Raw genomic sequence first — 22,846 nt, 5'->3', positions numbered from 1 at the left:
ATTTCAACGTCAACCAACGCGACTGTCGTGCGTTCCTTTTATATGTCTGGAAAAATAGCTTATGTGATTTCTGGTGAAAATATGGTGTTTAATTAACGCGCTAGTCGTTGATGGTAAAATCAAGATAACAATCTTCTAGATGAAAAACATAATATCTTATTTTTACCGTAACACAATCAAGAATGCACACAAAATTGCGTTTGTTTGATGTCACTGCTAAAAATCGGACATTTCCTATGCAACAACCTAATATATTAGATGACTGCATAAGTTCGTGCCCGAGTTTCGTAAATGTCGCAAACTGTACTGCACGGCGGAGTGTAAAAAAATTATATAGTCACACACCATTCTTTTGTAGAATTAGAATTACATTCATACATTTCCTACATTTATTTTCAACAATTAGGAAAGAATAGTGACTATATAATTGATTAGTAAAACTGTGTTCTTTAACCCCTTGCCTTACAATATAATGTCAAACTCGTGATGGAGCTTCTGAACAGATTCTAATAAAAATGTATGTCAATAATTTCCTCTATAACCGAAATAAAATTCTACATTGATTTTGTTAATGTACAGCGATTGGAATATACACACAGGCATACAATAGATATAAGTTTTCTCCTTTTTAAGGAAATTGCGATCTACAAGAAAGCTCTAATCATTGAAACCGTAAAATAAATCGTAGGGCAGGGGGTTAAAATTTAAACATTGAATTTTGTTTTCAAATCGGGCACGAACTTATGCGATCACCTGATACAATACGGAAAAACTGCATTGCAGAGTTCAAATAATTTGATTAGAAATTAAGGAAAACATGAAATTTGCGTGGTATGTTATCTTTTCATCGGGGGTTGTTACTTTTACACGGTTGCAGATATCGACGAGTGCGTGGAGGGTGATGAGGGCGAGCCGCATGGCTGCCTGCAGGAGTGTATAAACGAGCCCGGCGGTTATTATTGTGCGTGTCAGCCCGGATTCGAGCTTCACGAGGACGGGGTATCCTGCAACGACGTTGATGAGTGTAAGAAAACGCCTCCGCCGTGCTCGCACGGCTGCAACAACACGGAAGGCTCGTACCGGTGCAGCTGTCCCCGGGGATATAGTTTGAAAGGGGATAACATCGGCTGCGTTGAATTGCGAACATGCGAGACACTGATAACGCCTTGCTCTCACGGGTGTCAGGAATCAAAGACGGGGCCGAGATGCATTTGTCCTTTGGGATATCACCTGCAAGAGGACGGAGTCACCTGTTCGGATGTGGACGAGTGCGCTCTAGGTTTGTGCTCCCATTCCTGTGTCAATTTGCCTGGGAGCTTCGAGTGTACTTGCCCGACAGGTCTCGAGGCCCACGAACACGACAAACTCAGCTGCACGGATATCGACGAGTGTGCAAGAAATGTTCACGACTGCGAACACCAGTGCCAGAACGTTCACGGCAGCTACACGTGCTCCTGCCGACAGGGATTTGCATTGAACAACGACGGAAAAACCTGCTCCGACGTGGACGAGTGCTTGACCGACGAGCACAAGTGCTCTCATGTTTGCTCAAACACTCCCGGCGGTTACAACTGTTCGTGTCTCGATGGTTACGAGCACTCGGGCGACGGCTACACGTGCAACGACGTGAACGAGTGCGTCAACGGGCACAAGTGTTCACACAAGTGCGTCAACCGAGAGGGGAGCTACACGTGCGCCTGCCCTAGTGGGTTCGTGCTAGGAAACGACTCGAGAGTTTGCGTGGACGTTAACGAGTGTTTAGAAGGAACTCATCAATGCTCGCACGAGTGCGCGAACCTCCCAGGATCGTACGAATGCGCGTGCCCCTTGGGAATGACCTTATCGGATGACAAACGGCTGTGCACTGCAATCGACTACTGTAACTTTGCTAATTGTTCCCACATCTGCGAGAGGACACGCGACACGTACAAATGCAATTGTCCGGATGGTTATGTTCTGTTAGAGGACGGCAAGACTTGCGAAGACTTCGACGAGTGCGTCGAAGACGAGCACGATTGCTCGCACGAGTGTGTGAACACTGTAGGAAGCTACAAGTGCGCTTGTCCGGAGGGTTTGAAGTTGTTGCCAGACAGTTTAACTTGTCACGATGCTTTGTGCCCTGCTGGACTTCGTCAGGATGAAGACGGCCAGTGTCAGGACGTCGATGAGTGTTTGTTGGGCGATCATGAATGCTCGCACATCTGCATCAACGAATACGGCTCCTACCGTTGCTCCTGCCCTCCAGGTTGGACGCTGACCGACGATGCAATTTCGTGCACCGTTGACCTCTGTTCGAACGCAAACTGTTCTCACTTGTGCGTAGTGAGAGATTCGAGATATCACTGCGAGTGTCCTCTAGGGTACAGACTAGGTCTCGACGGCGCAGCTTGCCAGGACATCGACGAGTGCGTGGAAAGTACAAGCATCTGCCAGTTCGAATGCAAGAACAACGAAGGATCGTACAGTTGCGATTGTCAGACAGGATACCGGCTGGCAGAGGACAATCGAACTTGCACGGACATCGACGAATGCGCAGAGGAGGCTCACGACTGTCTGCACGGCTGCGTGAACACCGAAGGCAGCTATAGCTGCTCTTGTCCCCCGGGGCACGTGTTTTCCAAAGAAGAACGAACGTGCCAGGACGTAGACGAGTGTCAGGATGCCGAACACGAGCACGGCTGCTCTCACGAGTGTGCGAACACTGTCGGCGGGTATAATTGTAGTTGTCCGCCGGGGTGGAAGCTGGAAGACTCGAGGAACTGTAGATTGATCAGCGGGCTGAATTGCTCGCATGCTTACGAGCAAGACGAGGACGAGATTCGCTGCGGGTGTCCCGAAGGATTGGTGCTGGGTGAAGACGACATGACATGCGAGTACGTGGACAAATGCGCCGAAGGACTCCACTCTTGCAGCCACGTTTGCGTGAACACGAATGGGTCCTACCATTGCGAGTGTCTTTCTGGCTTTCGGTTGAAGGACGACGAGGAATCCTGCGAGGACATTGACGAGTGTAAAAGTAACAACGGGCATTGCTCGGATATTTGCGTGAACACCGAAGGTAGCTTCCATTGCGATTGTTCAGACGGTTATCAGCTAGCGGATGACGAGAAGACCTGTTCCGATGTTAACGAATGCGAGCAGGATCATGGTTGTTCCCACGGCTGCGAGAACTTTGATGGCGGTTATGGGTGTTCCTGTCCGGAGAATCTAGTCCTTCGACACGACAATAGAGTCTGCGTGGAGAGAAGTTTCTGCGACGAGTCGCACAACTGCAGCCATGGTTGCGTGAACGTTCCCGGCGGTTACAAATGCGAGTGCCCCGGCGGCATGGAATTAATCTCCGACGGTCGGACGTGCGAGGAAATTGATTTTTGCGCGGGAAAGCACGATTGCTCCCACGAGTGTGTTAGCGGGCCGGATGGCATCAGGTGCGACTGCCCGTCGGGATACGTCTTATCCACGGACAAGAAAACCTGCGAAGACAGGAACGAGTGCGAGGAGGCGAGCAACGGGGTAAACAATGGCTGCTCCCATTCTTGTGTCAACACCGACGGCAGCTTCCACTGCGAATGTCCGCTGGGTTATCGACTGACCGAGGATCGGAAGACCTGCGAAGACGTGAACGAGTGTATCGAGGACAACGGCGGCTGCTCTCATCTCTGCGCGAACATAGAGGGCAGCGTCGAATGCGCCTGTCCTGATAATTATAAATTATTGGAGGACGACGGGAAGACCTGCGTGGAGATCGACAACTGTCTGATCGACAACGGCGGGTGCTCTCATCTGTGCCATTACGAGAACGGCACTGCAGGCTGCTTTTGCCCGCCGGGTATGCTGCTCGAAGAGGACAACGTCACTTGCGTCGAGGAGAACAAGTGTTACGTGGAGAACGGCGGCTGCTCCCATTTCTGTGACTACGACGCCGGCAAATTATCTTGCACCTGTCCACAGGACATGATCTTATCCGAAAACGGCACTACCTGCCTGGAGAGGAATAAGTGTCTCGCGGACAATGGCGGGTGCTCGCACGACTGCAATTACCAGGACGGCGAGACATTTTGTTCCTGTCCGGCGGGCATGATTATGTCCAATGATACGCTGGCTTGTATCTACGAGAACAAGTGTCTCGTAGACAATGGCGGTTGCTCGGACATTTGCGCCTTCAGCGGCGGCGCTATCAGCTGCGAGTGTCCTTCAGGATTTCAGCTATCGGCTCGAGATAACGCCACCTGCGTCGACATCGACGAATGCGCGACTGTAACAGACAACTGCACGCACAATTGCGTGAACATTCCCGGCGGGTTCGAGTGTGCTTGCAACGAGGGTTTCAAGGTGAACTATCTGGAGCCGGCGTACTGCGACGACGTGGACGAATGCGAAGATGAAAACGGTGGATGCTCGCACACCTGTCAGAATCTCGTGGGATCATTCCGTTGCAGTTGTCCTTCAGGATACGACCTAACGAACAACAATAAGACCTGCAAACTGGTCGATGCTTGTAAGCAAAACAATGGGAACTGTTCGCATCATTGCCATTACGAAGAGACCGCGAAGAGCAACCACTGCTCCTGTCCGTTAGGGTTCAGGTTAGATCAAGATCAGAAGACTTGCGAGGACGTGAACGAATGCGAGGAGTTCGAGAACGACGTGGACCTCGGCTGCTCGCACATCTGCAAGAACACGAACGGCTCGTACTACTGCGAGTGTCCGCCTGGCTATATTCTTCTGCCGGACGACAAGAAGAGCTGCATCGACTTGAACGAGTGTCTGAGCACCCGGCACAACTGCAGCCACGATTGCCTGAACCTCCTGGGTAGCTATGTGTGCACTTGTTACGAGGGACACTATTTGCACTCGGACAAGTCCACTTGCCTGGACATCGACGAGTGTCTCGAGAGGAACGGCGACTGCTCGCACCGTTGCACGAACACGATCGGTGGCCATTTCTGCTCATGTCCTTCAGGGTACGAGTTGTCGGAGGACGAAAGGACCTGCGTCGACGTCGACGAGTGCGGAACCGGCGTCGCCGAGTGTACCCACCGGTGTTCAAACACGTTGGGATCGTTCACGTGTCTGTGTCCCGACGGCCACGTGCTGGCGAACGATTCCCGAAGCTGCGTCGACGTTGACGAGTGCAAACTGGACAACGGGAACTGTTCGCACGGCTGCGTCAATATCGCCGGAGGCGTCAAGTGTAATTGCCCCACGGGATTGCGTTTAGGCGAAGATAAAAAAACGTGCGGGGACGTAGACGAGTGTCTGACAGAGAATGGAGGTTGCTCGGACATCTGCGTCAATTTAGAGGGCAGTTTTGCCTGTCGTTGCGCCAACGGATTCCGCTTGGACAACGATGTTAAGACTTGCAGGGACGTCGACGAGTGCGAAATGGAAAACGGAGGATGCTCTGATGTTTGTGTTAACGTTGACGGTGGTTATAGTTGCGAATGCCCGGTTGGATATCGTTTGAAAGAGGATAAGAAGACCTGCGTTGATGTTGACGAGTGCGAGGACAATAATGGAGGGTGTGCCCATCTTTGTGTCAACGAGCAAGGCTCTTTTCGATGTGACTGTCCTGTTCCGTATCGATTGGTTAATGAGTCTTGTCGTATCGTGGATCCTTGTGCGGACGATAATGGAGGTTGCGAGCAAGTTTGTAAAGTTGAGAACGATTTGACGGTGTGTAGCTGTAGAGACGGGTTCCAGTATGATGACAGTGATCGTAAGAAGTGCAAGGATGTTGACGAATGTAGTGGACAACACGGTTGCGAGCAGGAATGCGTGAACACTGTGGGATCTTTCGAGTGCAGGTGCAGGGACGGCTTCGAGATGCTGAATTCGGCGTGCACGGGTGAGTAGTTTTGAAAATGTATTGACTAGTTGATCGAAAAACTGCACTCTTTTCTTTGGTGCTATTACTATTTATTAGTGGTGTGCAAGATCCCGGGAAGTCCCGAAACCCCGAATATTCGGGATTCCTGGGGGTGTTCGAGATTTCTGATACTGTACGGAATCTTTTAATATTGCTTTTTAGTAAGAAATCCCGAACATTCTCGGGAAACCCGAGCATTTCGATCTCGAAAATCGCTCCCGTTCCATTTATATCGTTCTATTTATACAATATACAGTAAAGCCTTGATCTAAGAAATTAGAAACAATAAAGGATTAATATAAGTATGGTATTTCTGGAACAACATGTAACGTCACTTTAAAGTGAAGGTAGGACAGCTATGGCTAACGCTAGATTGCAAGAATAATAATATTACAGCAAAGTACAGATACCGCACGACTATTTGAGGACAATCCAATTAACTTTAGTGAACCACAAGGATGCGATTCTATTATGCGATATTGCTAGATCTCGCTTTGCAGAACTAATCGCACGAAAGCTATCCGATTCTAGATAACCTTTAATCTCTGTCCTCGTCTCTAGCAGATTTTTAGTTTGCTAAGTGCTTGAATAACGAAAGATCGACAAATAAAAGATTAACAATGTGCAATAAGTTGCATACATTTTCAGATGTTAATGAATGCGCGAGTAACCCTTGCCAGGAGACTAAGTGCATCAACACTTATGGCAGCTACCGATGCGAGTGCGAAGCCGGATATCGATTGGACGGGGATAATTGTGTAGGTTCGTGAAGAATGATTTCTCTAAATTCAGATTTGTTTACGTTTCCATTGATCTAAATTCACATTTCTCGTGGAATTTGCAACGAATCAATAAATTATTGTAGATTTAATTAAAATATTTTACCTTGTTGTATGGTGTTACATATTTCAGTTTATAATATAAAATTGAACGATTTAGTTGCGCGTCGATAAACACGTGCAAAACTGATCCAGTAGAAAATAGATGCATCGTCAATCGGGATTTCGTGTTCATGCACTTGTGCGGTAGGATTTAAATTCAATGTCGGTGATTGCATAGGCAAGTATATGTATTGAAGCGTATAACACATGTTCATATATTGACACGTTTATGAGCATCGTCGAGCTCAAGGCATACTTGCCCAACGTGACTTCAGGGAAATGTAGAGGATACGGGTGCATCGTATACTATTCCACGGTTAAATAAGAAATTTTTATCATCATCATTCGTAAGCACATTGTCATTGGTGTGGGCAATATGTTGCACGTATGCAGAACATTTTCAATTTCAACTTCATTTTGCAGTTTATCTTTATAATTTTGCAACTGCATTCGATTCTACGTTTCGAGAGACCTTTTATATTTTAATGCAATTTTGCATGGCATAAATGATATGTAAAGGGTACATCGCCATTTTTGCAGGAATTAGATTTCAGAGATTTCATATGAAACCAGGCTGCGGATTTTATGCATTTATAACAAAAATTGTGGTACGTACAATATAAAGCAGTGGACATATTTAAAAAATGTAAGAACAACGTATTAGTTCCAGTTTAATCAAATAATTAAAATAAGAAAGAAATTTTTATTTAGCTTCTGTGTCTTGGAATCGATGCAGACACTTTTTTACTTTGCTTAAAGATCCGCAGTCTAATGATGACTAATTCCACTACTTTATTACTATGAGAGTTTCTCTTGAGAAATTTTTATAAAGTACTACATTCAATATTTACTTCAATAAGAATACATGATTCCTTTTTCATTTTTCAAGACTGATAAATTGAGTAAGGAACTGTTTCATAACGTTCTTTCCCCGAAGCTACGTCAGTAGGTATTGGCTTTGTGGAATAGAATCCTTTATCCAAACCAAAACGATGAAAAAGCATGGGTACAGATAAACCGAAGAGACACAAGGCAGAAATGTAATCTCAGCTTAGCTGTTCCAATTATTTTATGTAAAAAATTATATTCATTCTAATATTTAAAGATAATTAAAAACTTGAGTAATAATAAAACTCATTTTTAGAAATAATTAGACAACGTTATACGATTTAAACTTTTAAAAATTGTTACATTTTAACATTCGATAAAACACGCGCGATATTAAAAATTGTGATAGCTAATACTTTCAAATGTGGAATAATCTGAATAATCTTCTATGTAATTAGATATAAATGAATGCGAGTGGGACAACGGCAGATGCGAGCAGGATTGCATGAATACAAAGGGATCTTACATGTGTGGCTGTCGCAATGGCTTCATGTTGAATCAACGGTAAGGAAACTAATTATTGACTTCCCTTTCTCATGTGCGCCATGAAAATACACTTATGTGTGTCAGGAAGAAGGGAGTGCTGGTTTGTTAAATTTTATAGAAACGCAATTTTGAACTCAAACGTGAATTGTATTAATAAATACAATATATATATATATATACATATATTAATATATTAATTAATTTAAGTGAGAACAGCAGGATATCTCGGAAGCGTTATCAAAAAAGTGTTCGTACAAAAGTTGTTTGATTAGACGGGCTACATCAACTAGTAGCATTGATTTACGAAATGATATGCAAAAAAGATTATCCAAAAATTATAATTTACAAGGTCACATGCAAAAATAAAAGAGGCATTTTTTAAAACTTTTTTATTTGGGCCCTTAATGAAAATTTAAAATATATGTATTGTAGATCTATGTTAGTTATATACATGCTAAAAATTTCATCGAAATTGATTAGCATACACACGAGCTATAAGCGGCTAAAAATGGTGAAAATCGTGGTTTTACACGACTTTTAATCAGTTTCTGCTTAAGATCCACGTAATTTCGATGAAATGTTCAGCATGTGTATAATTAACATAGATCTACAAAACTTATATTTTAAATTTTCATTAAGGGCCCGGATAAAAAAGTTTTAAAAAATGCCTTTTTTATTGATGCGTGTAACCTTGTAAATTATAATTTTTGGAAAATCTTTTTAGCATATCATTTCATGAACAAATGCTCCTAATTGATTATAAAAAGCAGGTCGTCTGCTACAATTATAAAAAAGTTATTCTGTTTCAAAGGGCGTTCGAATACTTCCGTGGCTGACTGTAGCTCGAGATTTTCATACATTTCGGGCACATTAATTTGATCGCGCGGCTCCGCGGCGTTCTCTAGTTATCCTCTAATTAAGACGGGCATAAACGGGTCTTAAATGAAATCTTCGATGACATTGATGCGGAAAGTTGCTTATACAAATTCGTGACTTTTGTCCCGCAGAAACAGAAGCCAGTGCCAGGATATAAACGAGTGCTTGAACCGTAACGGGGACTGCAACGGTGAATGCGTTAACACCGCCGGAAGTTACTACTGTACGTGCGGCGGAGACTTGGTGTTGGCTTCCGACGAGAAAACTTGCGTTTCACCGGAATTGAGATGTCGGGCCATGGAACCACCACTCCACGCTGAAGTGCGTAACAATTTATTACTCGAGATATACTTAAATGCACCGGCCTTTGTGCCGACCCCGTCAAACACACTCGCCCACGGATTTTAATCGTGACGCGGTTGCGAAGAATTTTAGTAATGGGTCATTCCATTTCAAATCGATCACTTCCTGACGTCACCATCGTCGATTTCGTTCGACATTAGCTATACTGTAGTCCATGTGAAATTAATTTTGCCTGTTTAGAATTTGTGGAGAACTTACGGGCTTTCGAAGTTTGTAATTTTGGCTTCACTCACAAATTTTTATCTCGGGAAGAGTTTCTCCAATTGAGCTACATTTTTTCGTTTCATTCTGAATGGATTGGGCTAATATAAAATAATTTTTTCAACCTCGATAATTAGCTTTATAATGTCGAGTGTTGATACTTCTGTCGTATCTAATGTAACTGACAATGAGCAAGCAAATGACGATTTTGATATCCTGGGTTAAAACAGACCCAGACGTCGCCGTAGGAGAGTTAAAGAAGTTGGTCGTTCCTTCCCCAGCCAGTTAACAAAATGGAAGAAATTTAAAAACGTATTCCATAAGTTCTTTTAATTGGTGAATCTCCAAACATGCACTTAAACGTGGGAATATTTATCAACAGGTTTTATACACGAGTAGGATACGTAACAAAAGAATGAATTGAGGTAGCTGCCTTCCATCGAAGTTATTAAAATTTTTAATTGGTGAAACTGTAACATATCGGTTTTCTTTATATTGAAACGAGTTTTAGACAGAGACTGATCCATATTGTACGTAGATGGTAAAACGAATATTTAAACGTTTGGTTTCTTTGATTGTTTCTTTTTAACCTTAGAACTGCCGACGATTGAAGTGGCTCATTTTCAATTGTTTAGAAAAATTACGAAAGTACATGCGAAGAGGTATTCGATGTAATAAATCAATTTAATGATACTCTATAAAAATACATACGTCCACAATTTCATCACTAGTGAAATAAATATGAATATTTTATTATTTTTTAAAGTTTCTGGTCTATAACTAAGAATTGTTTAGTAGATTTTTCAACAGCCACTAGCAATAATTTAATACATTTCTTTGAGTTAATCTGATAAATTATAGAGAGAATCTATGAATGGGCTTCCAGTAGATAAAGTGTTAATAGATAATTTATTATGGTGTCAGTCGCAGAAATGTAATTTTATTCGGGATTTTGCGAAGTCCCTTTTTCTGGCCGGAGAAAGGCATGAAAGTTTTTGGTCTCGGGGATGCATTGTATTTCTGAGACTTATCTTATTCCAGATCAGATGTCCCGGTCATTCTTCTGGGGCAATGGATTATCCTGTTGGAGCCAGATGTCATATACGATGCCGAAGGGGATTCAGGCTGGAAGGACCTCACACGAGATATTGCATGGCTGGCAACCGATGGAACGGCAAGGAACCCGCTTGCATTCAGGAATCGATCGCGATCGATTCTCGTTACCATTCGGGTAAGCTCGTTCTTTAATCTCTTTATCGCTGAATTCTACTAGAATTTTATTCAACCATCCTTTAACGTTCCTGCAAAAATTTACTCGACATCCGAAGCGAAATTGACCATTTTTATTTATTCAATCATTCTCTAACGTTCCTGCAAAAATTTACTCGACATTCGAAGCGTTTACTATTTTTATTTATTCAATTATTCTTTAACGTTCCTGCAAAAATTTACTCGACATTCTTAGCGAAATTTACTATTATTATGTATTCGACCATTCTTTAATGTTCCTGCTAAAATTTACTCGACATCAGAAGCGAAATTTTCTAATTTATTCAGCCATTCTTTAACGTGCCTGCAAAAATTTTCTTGACATTAGAAGCGAAATTGACTATTTTTATTTATTCAATCATTCTCTAACGTTCCTGCAAAAATTTACTCGACATTCGAAGCGTTTACTATTTTTATTTATTCAATCATTCTTTAACGTTCCCGCAAAAATTTACTCGACATTCTTAGCGAAATTTACTATTATTATGTATTCCACCATTCTTTAATGTTCCTGCTAAAATTTACTCGACATCAGAAGCGAAATTTTCTAATTTATTCAGCCATTCTTTAACGTGCCTGCAAAAATTTTCTTGACATTAGAAGCGAAATTGACTATTTTTATTTATTCAATCATTCTCTAACGTTCCTGCAAAAATTTACTCGACATTCGAAGCGTTTACTATTTTTCTTTATTTATTAAATCGCCTGATTTTACACTTTAATAATATAAATTAATATATTAATTTTTTACTGCACATCTAATAGCAATTCCCACATTACAATTTTCAAATGAATTCAACACGCGGCTTCATATTTTGCAATCCTTCGCGTTATCTGATTAATTCTTTTCACGAAGCAAATACACGAAACAGCAAACCAACTGTCCTTTCAAATTAATATGATCCCCCATGAATAGACTGTCGATTTTATTCGTTCATGGAAAAAAGCGAGTAAATGCAGCTTAAAGCAGTAGACAGACTAAAAAAATTGTAAATATGTACAGGAATTCATTGGCCGGAGCTTTTTTATGAACATTATTAACGAATGGAAGACCTTCTTATATGGCTTCTATTTACTCGTGATTGAAGGATCTCCCTAATAGATATTTAAATATTCGATAATCAATATTCACATTAATGGTAGTCTTTTGCATTTATTTGTGCATAGATTTCGTATGTGTGTTTTAATGTATACTGAAAAGCAATTAATTAGTTCTGGCATACACGACTGTATAATAGAATGCTGTACAAAAAGTCCATTTCCGCGGCGCATAGTGGATATTTCTCGCTAGAAAAATAAGATTGTGATTCCGAGAGAGGGTGTAACTAAATTTCAATTTCCCAGTCGAGCACAAAAATTGTGCAGGAATTGAGCAGTCTAGTCGGCGAGCAGGTGGTTTTTGCAGCTGATTGGGAAGAAAGATCGGCGCCGCGGGCAATTATTTACCTACGAAAATCCTCTGGCGTATTTAATTAGTCACGCGGCCGCTCTAAACAGCTTTTAATAATAGGAAGTTCCGGCGTGAAGGCCGGTTGCTAACGACGCCGTACGTTAACGCCATGCCTTAACGAGCTTGCAGGGATACGTTTTCGTTTTTTACATTTCATTTCTCGGTCTCCCCCCTACTGTCTTCAACCGTTCGACCTTTTTACCGCCGACAACCTATTTTTCTTCCTTCCCCACAATGCTCGTCCGTTGCTTTAACGAACAAGAAAAAGAATTTTTTCTCTCAATCGCGCTCTTTGCTTACGTTTTATCAGACGCGTATTTCAATAGTCGGAAATGTCCGGAAGCGATGTTATTCACAGAACCAAGTGTATGTGTAACTAAATGTGTGTGTGTGTATCAGACAGTCTTACCTAAACAATCATCATTTTCCGGAAGGCAGATGACATTTGCTATGAGAACACACCCTGAATTAACATTTTAACTCTTTGCACTCCTGTGTCGAGTGTGACTCGACATCAGAGAAAGGAAAATGTAAATAAAACGGTTTTGTATATGTATTTGGTTCTTCTGTGGGAATATATAAGTTCCACGAATATAAATCACAAAAAAGTTTGACAGAGCTATACTTAATATAATTGGCAAACATAATTGTTTAAAATAAGTAGCAGTCAAGAAACTATCCTTTGAAGTAAATTTCAAATGGAACGTTTAAAATAGTAGGGAGTTGTTGGCAAGAAAATTGAAAAATCATTCAGAGTGCAAAGGGTTAATCTGACCCTTTTAAAATATTTTTGATAACAAAGATACTACGGTAGTGTCTTGATCTAAGAAAAACTCTCGGGTCCGCGCTGTTTCTTAGATCGGCTACGTAGAATCCGGTTAGTCGGTTCCGTAGAATCGGCTACGGTTGAAAAGGTTGAAAATTGTGAGCGATCCTAATTTTTTGGCCAGGTACTGTAAACGTACACACAATAAACATCAGTTGTCTTTCTCTTTGAAGAAATAATTAGAAAGGAAGAGGTTCCAGTAATATTAATTGTGAAAAAGTAGAAAAGGATTAAAAAATGATGGTTTACTCCTTCCCAGCGACAACTGTGCAGAAATCGCCTAAAAACAGTTAATATCGATATACAGCTGTACAGTATATCTAAACAATTACATCTGAACTAAGAAGGTGGTAGTGTACGGGATGTGCACGGGGGGGTGCAGCAGTTGCGTAGAAGCGAAAGGGAACGCCAAAGTAATTGAGCCCTACAGCAATTTAGCGAGTAGTCGATAATTTGATTACAAGCACCGAGACAGTTCCGTGGAACGTGATAATATCAGCGTGATATAAGGATACGTCTCTTCGGGGTTACGTTATGTCCCGTCCCGTATTAATTCGAGTACTATAATTCCGCCGGACGTTCCACGGAAAACCGCATGTTTAATAATAGGCTTTGTTGCTTTAGACATGCCACGACCGTTCGTGAGGTGCCCTCGAGACATGGACGTCGAGCTACCCGCCAGGCAAAACACCATACGCGTCTCATTTCCGCAGCCTAAATCCAACATGAATTGGTGGAGGTATTTATCGAAATACTATTTCGCATTTTCATGGTAAATGTATATCAAGTCATCCCCGAAATCCGTTCGTAAAACAGTAGTTTATTTATATTTATTTAATTTAAATTTATTTATATTTAAATAGTAGTTTAATAAATTCAGCCTAAATCCAACATGAACTGATGGAGGTTGGAGGTATTTATCGAAATACTATTTCCCATTTTTATGGAAAACGTGTGTCAAGTCATCCCCGAAGTCCGTTCGTAAAACAGTAGTTTATCTGTATTGAAATATTGTATTTTTATAAATTACTTAAATTATTCACAGTGTAATGAACGCCAGCGGATTCCATTGAATTGGATTTATTTTGGATTAATCACTTCTCGAAAATGTTTGACCGTTTTGCGATTAGAGACTATAACGCGGAAATGTTTCATTGATATTTGAGTATACAGTGAAGGGAGCAATACAGAGCTGAAGATACCGCGCAGAGAACACCTGGATCGAACCTTGTTAACAGGTTGACTGCCGCGGGGGTCAACAATGACCGGCGCATGACTTGATAACGGCGCGCCACGGGGATCATTTGTAGTCGGAAACTACAAAGTCGATTACATCATTTAGACTGTATTCGCAGTGGGTGACTAGTATGGCTTGAAAACGGTTCTGGAACCAATTGTTTAGCCCTTGTATAAAGGGCAAAACGTAACTACAGTGAGAACAAGTGATTTCTAGTAGGACTAGACCTTTTGAGGATGTAAACGGATTGTTTTGAAGTACAAGAGGCTTTTTTTAGTTCAATTCATTTAGAACACTCGAAATATCTTTTTTAAAATTCGTGTTGAGGTCATACTTTTTAAATTTTAAGATGATCGTTGTTGTTTTTTTTTGTTACATAGATTTATTACAGATATTTTTCCATTGTTCCTATTCGTTTTATCTTGATATAGATGAAACCTTTTTGTATCCTCTTTATTCTGATGCTGGCACTATCCATTTCTTTATTCGCCACCTTCCCAATCGCAAACCAAGCAGACATTTCGATCCTCACTTATCCAATAACGTCCATCCTTTATCTCGTTTCCCAATTTGTACATTGTCACCTGCGTCTTTTTATCTTCCTGCTATGCTCCTTTCAGACACCATGTAACATCATTTTTGTCTTCTTATCTCGTAAATATCATTATAAGGTGGACAGGACAAAAATTGAAACAGACAGAATTTCTTATGCAAGTTAATAGTCACAGAGAAATTTTTGTTTCCCCTTTTATATTGTATATGTATATCTTTGTACCTATAAAATAAGAAACTTCTACAGCTAATACAATTCTAACAAAAAGAAAAACCAATACACTTCTCATGGAGATTGCACACCTGTCTGTTTCTCGCTCGCTCGGCTAAACTCGGCTCCCCCGAGTTTATCCGAATAGCGTTTCACCTCGGAGCGTGACTGATCAAACTCATTCACTGCATCTAATTTTATTTTGACCGGAACATCCAAATTGTCATTTAAGTTCAATTTGTGGCGATTGAATCAACTGAATAGCTGTTTCATTGAGTAAATTTTTAAAAACTATTAACTAGAGCTGTAAACGGTCCTAAGCATTGCCAATTATATAGATATAAAAATCGTCCGTTGTCCGAGAGTTAGATAATTGTTAAGTATTTTTCGAATTTATCTGCGCACGAGAATCATGAACATTGTACATCATTCAAATGCTAGACGCTTGTCGTTCAAATCTACGAAACCTTTCTTATGTAAACGTTTGTCTGACAATTAGTTGATATAGTGGAGGTCCTACTGTATCCTATTTCGTGCAACAACCGGTGGAATTTCTTCCGGTCACAATACCCATTCGCCCGTGACGACGACGGTATTCTGAAGATAATGATTTCATCGCCTGCTCGCGCCGAAATTGATTAAGTCGAGGTGAAATGCTGCGCGACGCTAATGCGGAGAAATTAATTTCTTTTCGTGGTGCCCACTCCCGCAATATGTTCCCACAATGGAATGGTTTATCTTCCGTCGCAACCAGTACTGCCAGCAAGGACTGCCGCTGGGCACAATGAGAATTCCAAACGAGCTTAGGGGGTTCCTACCGAGAGAGCGAGCGCCAGAGAGAGAGAGAGAGAAAGCGTATACGCGTCTTTGCTCCGGTATTTGTGCGCCCGAGTCTATTTATTCGGCCTGTGCGCCGCGTCGTTCCTCTGTGCTTTCGTACAGTACGAACCCGAAACGGAAATCATCTGCGTCACGACGCGTTAGAGATGTCAATCACCGGGGGACTCTAAAGATGGCAGCGCCTCGCATGTTAATGGCTTATCGATCTGCTCACGGATTCTATCACGAGATCCTCGACAACGTCGACTCGATCTTACCGTGACCGTTAACACTTTCCACTTGAGATCCCTTTCAATTTTCTTTTTCTCCCAATACCACCATCGCCTTTCCTCTGTGCACTGCTATTCTAATTTTAACCGTGTACAGGGGTGTGATTGGACCCCATACATTTTTCAAGCAAAATGTAAAGACAGAATTTGTCTGCATAAGTATTTATCACATTTTACTGACTCTTAAAAGATAGGCATACAATACGTTAAAAATCTGAAACTTATCTCAGACAGCATTCCTAGTTTTTATCAGCCTGTGAACGCACCCTATACACAAAGAGAGGGTTAAGAGAGTTCTGTGTTTCAAGCGTACTTCAAAATATTCCGTCATGGGTATTGATTCCAGATAATTTTTTCACGAATTTTTAAGTGTACAAATTAATTCGCCATCAGTTAACCCTTTGACCCCAATACCAAATCATTTGAAGTGTTTTATTTAAATTGTACTTCGAAAGACAGCTATGCTTCACGAGGTATTACATTGATATTAATGATACTATTTTATTCACAGTTTGTTTACATTCAAACTTTCCAACTTTTTCTTCACAAAACAAAATGTGTAACTTATTTAGCTTTACAAAATTTTTGATCTTCTTCCGTGTAGATACGTAAATAATCTTTTTACGAAATACTAGGCGCAGAAATTAGTTCGTTGCCATCGTAAGCAATCATCTGTAATTTTATTTTAACCCTCTGCTCTGGCAAATCATATGAAGTGTTTTATTTAAAATGTACTTCGAAAGACAGCTATGCTTCACGAGGTATTACATTGATATTCATAATACTATTTTATTCACAGTTTGTTTACATTCAAACTTTCCAACTTTTTCTTCACAAAACAAAATGTGTAACTTATTTAGCTTTACAAAATTTTTGATCTTCTTCCGTGTAGATACGTAAATAACCTTTTTACGAAATACTAGGTGCAGAAATTAGTTCGTTGCCATCGTAAGCAATCATCTGTAATTTTATTTTAACCCTCTGCTCTGGCAAATCATATGAAGTGTTTTATTTAAAATGTACTTCGAAAGACAGCTATCCTTCACGAGGTATTACATTGACTATTTTATTTACAGTTTGTTTACATTCAAACTTTCCAACTCTTTCTTCCCAAAAATTTTTGACCTTCTTCTGTGTAGATACGTAGACGCTTCTCCATCATGGGGCAAACAATTGCAGGCGGATTTGCCAGCTGGCACAACGGTTGTCACCTTCACAGCGTGGTCACCTGTGTCGAACTATACTAGCACGTGTCGGATTGTGATACGGATACGAGGTGAGTGATTAGAATAAGTGAATGATTACAATCTCCGATCACGATCCAGCCGATGACAGATACCGATCTTTCATACTCTTTCGCTGAATGCTGCGTTAATTTGATGCACCCTTTTTTTTTGTCAAAGGGCGGTGGGGAAAATGCATTTACGCACGGCTTGTGCAATACCCACTATAAACTCCACCGCCCAAGGGTTTAGCACCCTACTCCCTCTCCTTTCGATTCGGGGATAGAACTGTAAAGGGTACTTTGATGCACCTGCGGTGAATGTACAAAGTATTTGAACACTAAATACTAGACTTGCGCAAAATCGGGACGGTATCCTGAAACTTTCGGAATTCCTGAGAATGTTCGAATTTCCCGAAAACCGTATTCTGTACAGTATCGCAAATCCTGAAAAAATTCACGGAAAACACGAACACCTCCAGGAACCCGAAATAATTCACGGGAATTTTCTCACCTCTACTAAATACCCGTAATTTCGGGCACCCGAGCCTCGGGTCGAGTCGGGTACTTGGGTCGAGATCCCGAAAGTTTACAAAGTTCGGGTACCCGCGATTTCGGGTCGCAAAAGTATGCAATATTTGGGTACTAGTTAAAGTTGTATCTATTAGGTCGAAAAGAAAGTTCTTACGGTTTTGCATTTGAATGTAATAGTTAAAAACCGCAACAACTTTCTTGCAATCAACAATCTTTTATTTTCACTGGTAGGTTCAGAATGATTTTTGTATATTTAGTGTAATCGCGCGGTTATCAAACTTCGCGAGGAAAAAAAATATTTTAGAATACATTGTGTGAAATAATTGTATTTTATTCTGAACTTTCGCGGGATCCCGACTCGATCCCGAACAACCCTACCCGACCCGAACTCGAAATTTCGAGTACTCCCACACTCCTACTAAATACACATTTTAAAGAACTTTACCTTGTGTGACTTCACCCTCAAACACAAACAGAAAGAAGTCAAACGGTTTCGCAGTGTTCAAATCGTTTTTATCCTGAGCGACGTCTCGAAAATCTGTGTTTTAATATGGTTAAGTATATCTTCTGTTCATTTCTAACCACTGGATTTTATTCATGGATTTTTATTCAGTGATTACATGCAAGCTTGGTATTCATTCTTCACGCGTTGCATCCATACTTGTGCATATTTAAGCTTATGAATTTTTCATCTCCTTCATGTCCGTGGTTGCAAGTCAAAATAATGTACCTTGCAAAAGTCGAGCTTCTTCACTTTCAAAATATTTCAGTTGAAAATTTCGAAAAGCTACTTTTGGGAATCGACGTCGATGCTATTGTACTTATACTTGTTTAACATGTTTTTTCAATTTTTTCCTACATCAATTTAAAGAAAAAACAAAAGATTTCTACATTTATTTCTTTAACATGTATTATCAATTTTTCCTACAACCAATCAAAAAAAAAAGATTTCTGCAATCATATTCCTTTAACATAGATTTTCAACTTCGTTCCTGCAACAAATAAAATAGAAAAGATTTCTTAAACATATACTTTCAATACTTTTCCTGCAGCAAATAAAGAAGGAGATTTCTACACTGACGTTTCTTTAATATGAATTCTCAATTTTTTACATTTCCTTTGCCTACTATCATAGTATTATATTGTACTATCAATTACACGAAAAAAAATTATTTATGCTATATTATACGAAAGTTACTATACGCGAAGAACTATACGTTCTGAATGCAACTACGTTTAGAAATCTGTTGACTGGCAAATAGTGGCACGGGTCTAGTGCGGAATCGGTGTACTGGGAAATTTTGAAATTGCCGTTTACCAGTGTAATGCAATAGTAAGATACCACGTGTACCGCAATTTAAACCCCATTTCACGTATGAGCAATCGGCAAATAACATTGTCGTTTCGATTCGAATCTGCGGATTCTTTGCGTCACGTAAAACTCGCATTAAGCGAATCGATTCCAATTCTGTGTTATTACCGTTATATCTGTAATATTAAATGGTAATATCGACACGCGTTTCAGCGTAATATTACACTTTGCATTCCGGGCTTTCATGCGCTGAGTATGTTATTTTTCGATTGTAGGAATTTATATCGTGTTCTCTCGTATCTACCCGAGTTGCGAAAAATGTAATTTCATTACGTAAGGATCAATGACGCCGATAGAAGCGTAACTGTTAATTTGTTTAACGATTGTCGTACTACCACTTCTACTTTCATCAGAGACTCATAGAGTTAGCAGTAGACAGCGGATCTGTATGAAAAATAAAAATAGGAATTTATTTTCTTTCCTAATATAGACAAGTTTTGCTTTACGATGCATCCGATTCACATTCCATTTTTTTTTATTTCAATCAATGATTTAGTGGAACTGTAAGCGTCGTGATGTATTTTTCAGTTATTTCGAGGAGACAGCTCCGTCGGTCAACCTGAACGTTTTTGTTCATTGTGATTCCGTTTTTAGCAACAGATCCCGCATTTGCACTTTTCGAACGACCAATTTTTACCCGCAATGCAACCGTGGCCGGTACCTCCAACACGAAAAACATCGATCTTCGTGTTTTTTGTCCGTCAGAAAATTATTAAGGCTAATGTGACTATAGATGTGGTCACTCTAGAACTTTTCTCGATTTTTTACAATCAGGATTTTCAATTTAAAAATCTGAAACGATTTGCAGAGCATGCATTTGACGGCTTGACATGTCTCAAGTTTCTCTCAGAATTTCCAAACATCATGAACTAGGGAAAATAGGCCAAAAACTGATTTTTCGGTTTTACCCCATAACTACCATCCGGATGGAGATATAGGGTTGAAATGTTACCGTTTTTTCCTGATGCTCTATCGAATGATCCATCCTTCCATTCGATTTTGAATTTTTTGGGAGTATCGATAAGGGACAGGAAAATTGAGCGTGGAATTTAAATCACAACTTGCACAGTCTACGTCGGATCGTCGAAGACAATTAAAGTCCGCGCACACTGATTTTCAACTAGACAAATTACCGAATCGTGTCGCAACATCGCGACTCTTGAAAAATCACGAGGCAACGGGCAGCGTCGATAATTCTCATCGATAAATCAGAAATCTCTTTAACAATGGCGTCGGGGATTTTATTCGTCAACGACTTTCGATATTCGAGCGACAAATGCGTTACGATGGAAATTCACGAGCGATGCACGTCGCGCAATTGAATCAGCGTTAAAAAAAAAATCCGAGGTTCCCTAAGACAATTGGCGGGACGAATCAATACTATCGACTACCGCTTGGTGAAGTCTCGAAGAGAGGCGCTATCCGGCCAATGGGAAAATAAAATGTACAGGGTGGGGAATGGGGGATCGATGAAATAATGTTCCTATGGCTCGCGAAACTTTTTTCTATCGTTAGTTCGATAACGTTGCTGGCAGGGTCGGGGCTGAAATAGAGTTAGGGGGTAAAGTGCCGTGTATTTATGTGACACCGCCATGCCAGCGAAAACCGTGGCGGTTCTCTCGAGAACACTTTCCAACACAATGTTGCGATTGCACATGCTTGTAGGAACCGATAGCACAGTGGCACGATCACACGCGAATTCGATGCGCTACACAGTGGTCCGGGCGACCGATCTAGCAGTTGATTTGGTAAAAAAATTACTCTCGTATCGGTATTTAATGCATCTACATCACTTTCGAAATGTTTAGCAATGCCGAAAATATCGATATTAATGAGATTTGCTGCTCTTTACTTTACCGGACTCAAAATTTTTGCCTTTTTTCTATAAATTATTATGTATTTGGTATGTAATTCAGTAGATTTGTACCCGGGGAACCTGCAGAAGTTTCGATTATGTAGGATCAATGGTTCAGAAGTTGTGGTCGCTCAAAGGTGAGCAATTTGCAGTGTTTTTGACAGGTAAGCGCGCCGCCATATTGATTTGTAGTGAAGATCAGTGAAGATCACGCGCCGCTTACCGAGCAGAACCGCTAGATGGCAGCACGGGCACGCGTTAATGCTGAAACCCGCTCTAGCGGGTATTGCGATTGTTGTTTGAATTTTGGAAGACATGGCCACGATGTTGCGTTTTAACTACGTACGAACTTAAGGACCCGTGAATACGATCCATTCGGCACGTTCGAGTCCGACAACTGAGGCATTATTGTTTTTCGATTGAATTCTGTTCGACTGTTAGAAGTGAGACAATAATAAAGTCGCGGTAAATTGTTCGACGTTAAATCAGCGATCCGTATTCACAGATCCTTAAATTCTTACTACACGGTTCACGTACCACGTGTATTTATATACACGTGAAATAGGGATCTCTACCAAAATTTTAATGAACTGCTAAATCGGCCACATGAACCACTATGAGTCGGTCTAATATTTTTACACTGTAATACATAGTTCTCGAAACATCAGTTAATTGTGGCCCTGAAAGTGATATTGTTAGAGTGTTCAACAGCACTCGTTACTCTTTCTTTAAAAAAGCTTACAAATAAGTTCGTAAGCTCGACGAATAAGTTCGTCCTTTTAGAATTAATTATATTGAACCTGAGGCTGCACAAACTTTTTAATAATAGTAATTAATGAACATTCATAAGCAGTCCTTTGTTACACAAGGGAAGTAATTAACAATACTGAAGACACGGTAGAAGCGTATAAAAGAAACAAAGTAAAGGAAGTACTTTTAAGGGAGCACAGTAGAATTAAAAAATATATGAATGGATGTAAATGCAAAGTGGAACAGAAAGATAAAATGGAGTTTCATTAAAAATTTAATAAAGAGAAAATGGCACAAATGGCTAAAAGTGAGAAAACTGTAGTCGCTCTAAAAATAAAGAATAAAAAAACACAAACGAAATATTTATAGAAAGGCATTATGAGTTTATATCTAAATTAAAATCAGTGACAATATTTAATATTAAATGAAATATTTCTAATTGAATAATAAGACATCCTATATGTAATAGGATAAAACACTAAAGTGTCACGGATTGGTTCAAGCACGTTCTCAAAGCATAAATTATATTTATTCGGTTCAGTAAATTCACGTCAAGTAGCAATCTGCAGAAGAATGATTGTCAACTGAAGAAAAAATGTTAAATGGACACTTAAGACTGAAATCGTAATATGTATTCCACTTTCCTCGAAATAGAAGAACGCGAGCGATCTAGTATGCAAATCGGACGGGCATGCGTGCAATTGACGATAAGTATGTACCTGGTTGACGTGTCTGTTTATTATGTACTCGGTATTTTTACTTATTCGAATGTTTGTGAGATAGTTAAGTGTTTTGAAATGTCCTGCAAAGAAACCAATGCATGCATTTCAAAGAAACCAAACATTACGTTACACGACTGATGCTTAATTAGGTAACTCAATGACCGTTTACTGCT

General features: G+C 40.5%; 1 protein-coding gene across 9 annotated transcripts in view; it reads left to right on the top strand.

Moving 5' to 3' along the window:
• LOC143207389 (uncharacterized) overlaps positions 1-22,846 on the top strand; it is a 233,409-nt gene that overhangs the window by 150,524 nt on the left and 60,039 nt on the right. For 7 of the 9 annotated variants that reach the window (XM_076420815.1, XM_076420812.1, XM_076420811.1 and 4 more), the window contains 7 exons: positions 878-5,848; positions 6,518-6,631; positions 8,037-8,142; positions 9,132-9,321; positions 10,606-10,795; positions 13,734-13,848; positions 17,358-17,494. In XM_076420815.1, the coding sequence (XP_076276930.1) occupies positions 878-5,848; positions 6,518-6,631; positions 8,037-8,142; positions 9,132-9,321; positions 10,606-10,795; positions 13,734-13,848; positions 17,358-17,494 (5,823 nt within the window). Of the gene's footprint in view, positions 1-877; positions 5,849-6,517; positions 6,632-8,036; positions 8,143-9,131; positions 9,322-10,605; positions 10,796-13,733; positions 13,849-17,357; positions 17,495-22,846 lie in introns of those variants that run through there. The other 2 variants (XM_076420813.1, XR_013008663.1) reach the window with 2 other exon arrangements.

The sequence above is a fragment of the Lasioglossum baleicum genome, chromosome 3, assembly GCF_051020765.1.
Source record: "Lasioglossum baleicum chromosome 3, iyLasBale1, whole genome shotgun sequence".
In the NCBI taxonomy this organism is placed as follows: Eukaryota; Metazoa; Arthropoda; class Insecta; order Hymenoptera; family Halictidae; genus Lasioglossum; species Lasioglossum baleicum.
Note: the sequence above shows the minus strand (reverse complement) of the source record. Positions and strands in the feature narration are given on the sequence as shown.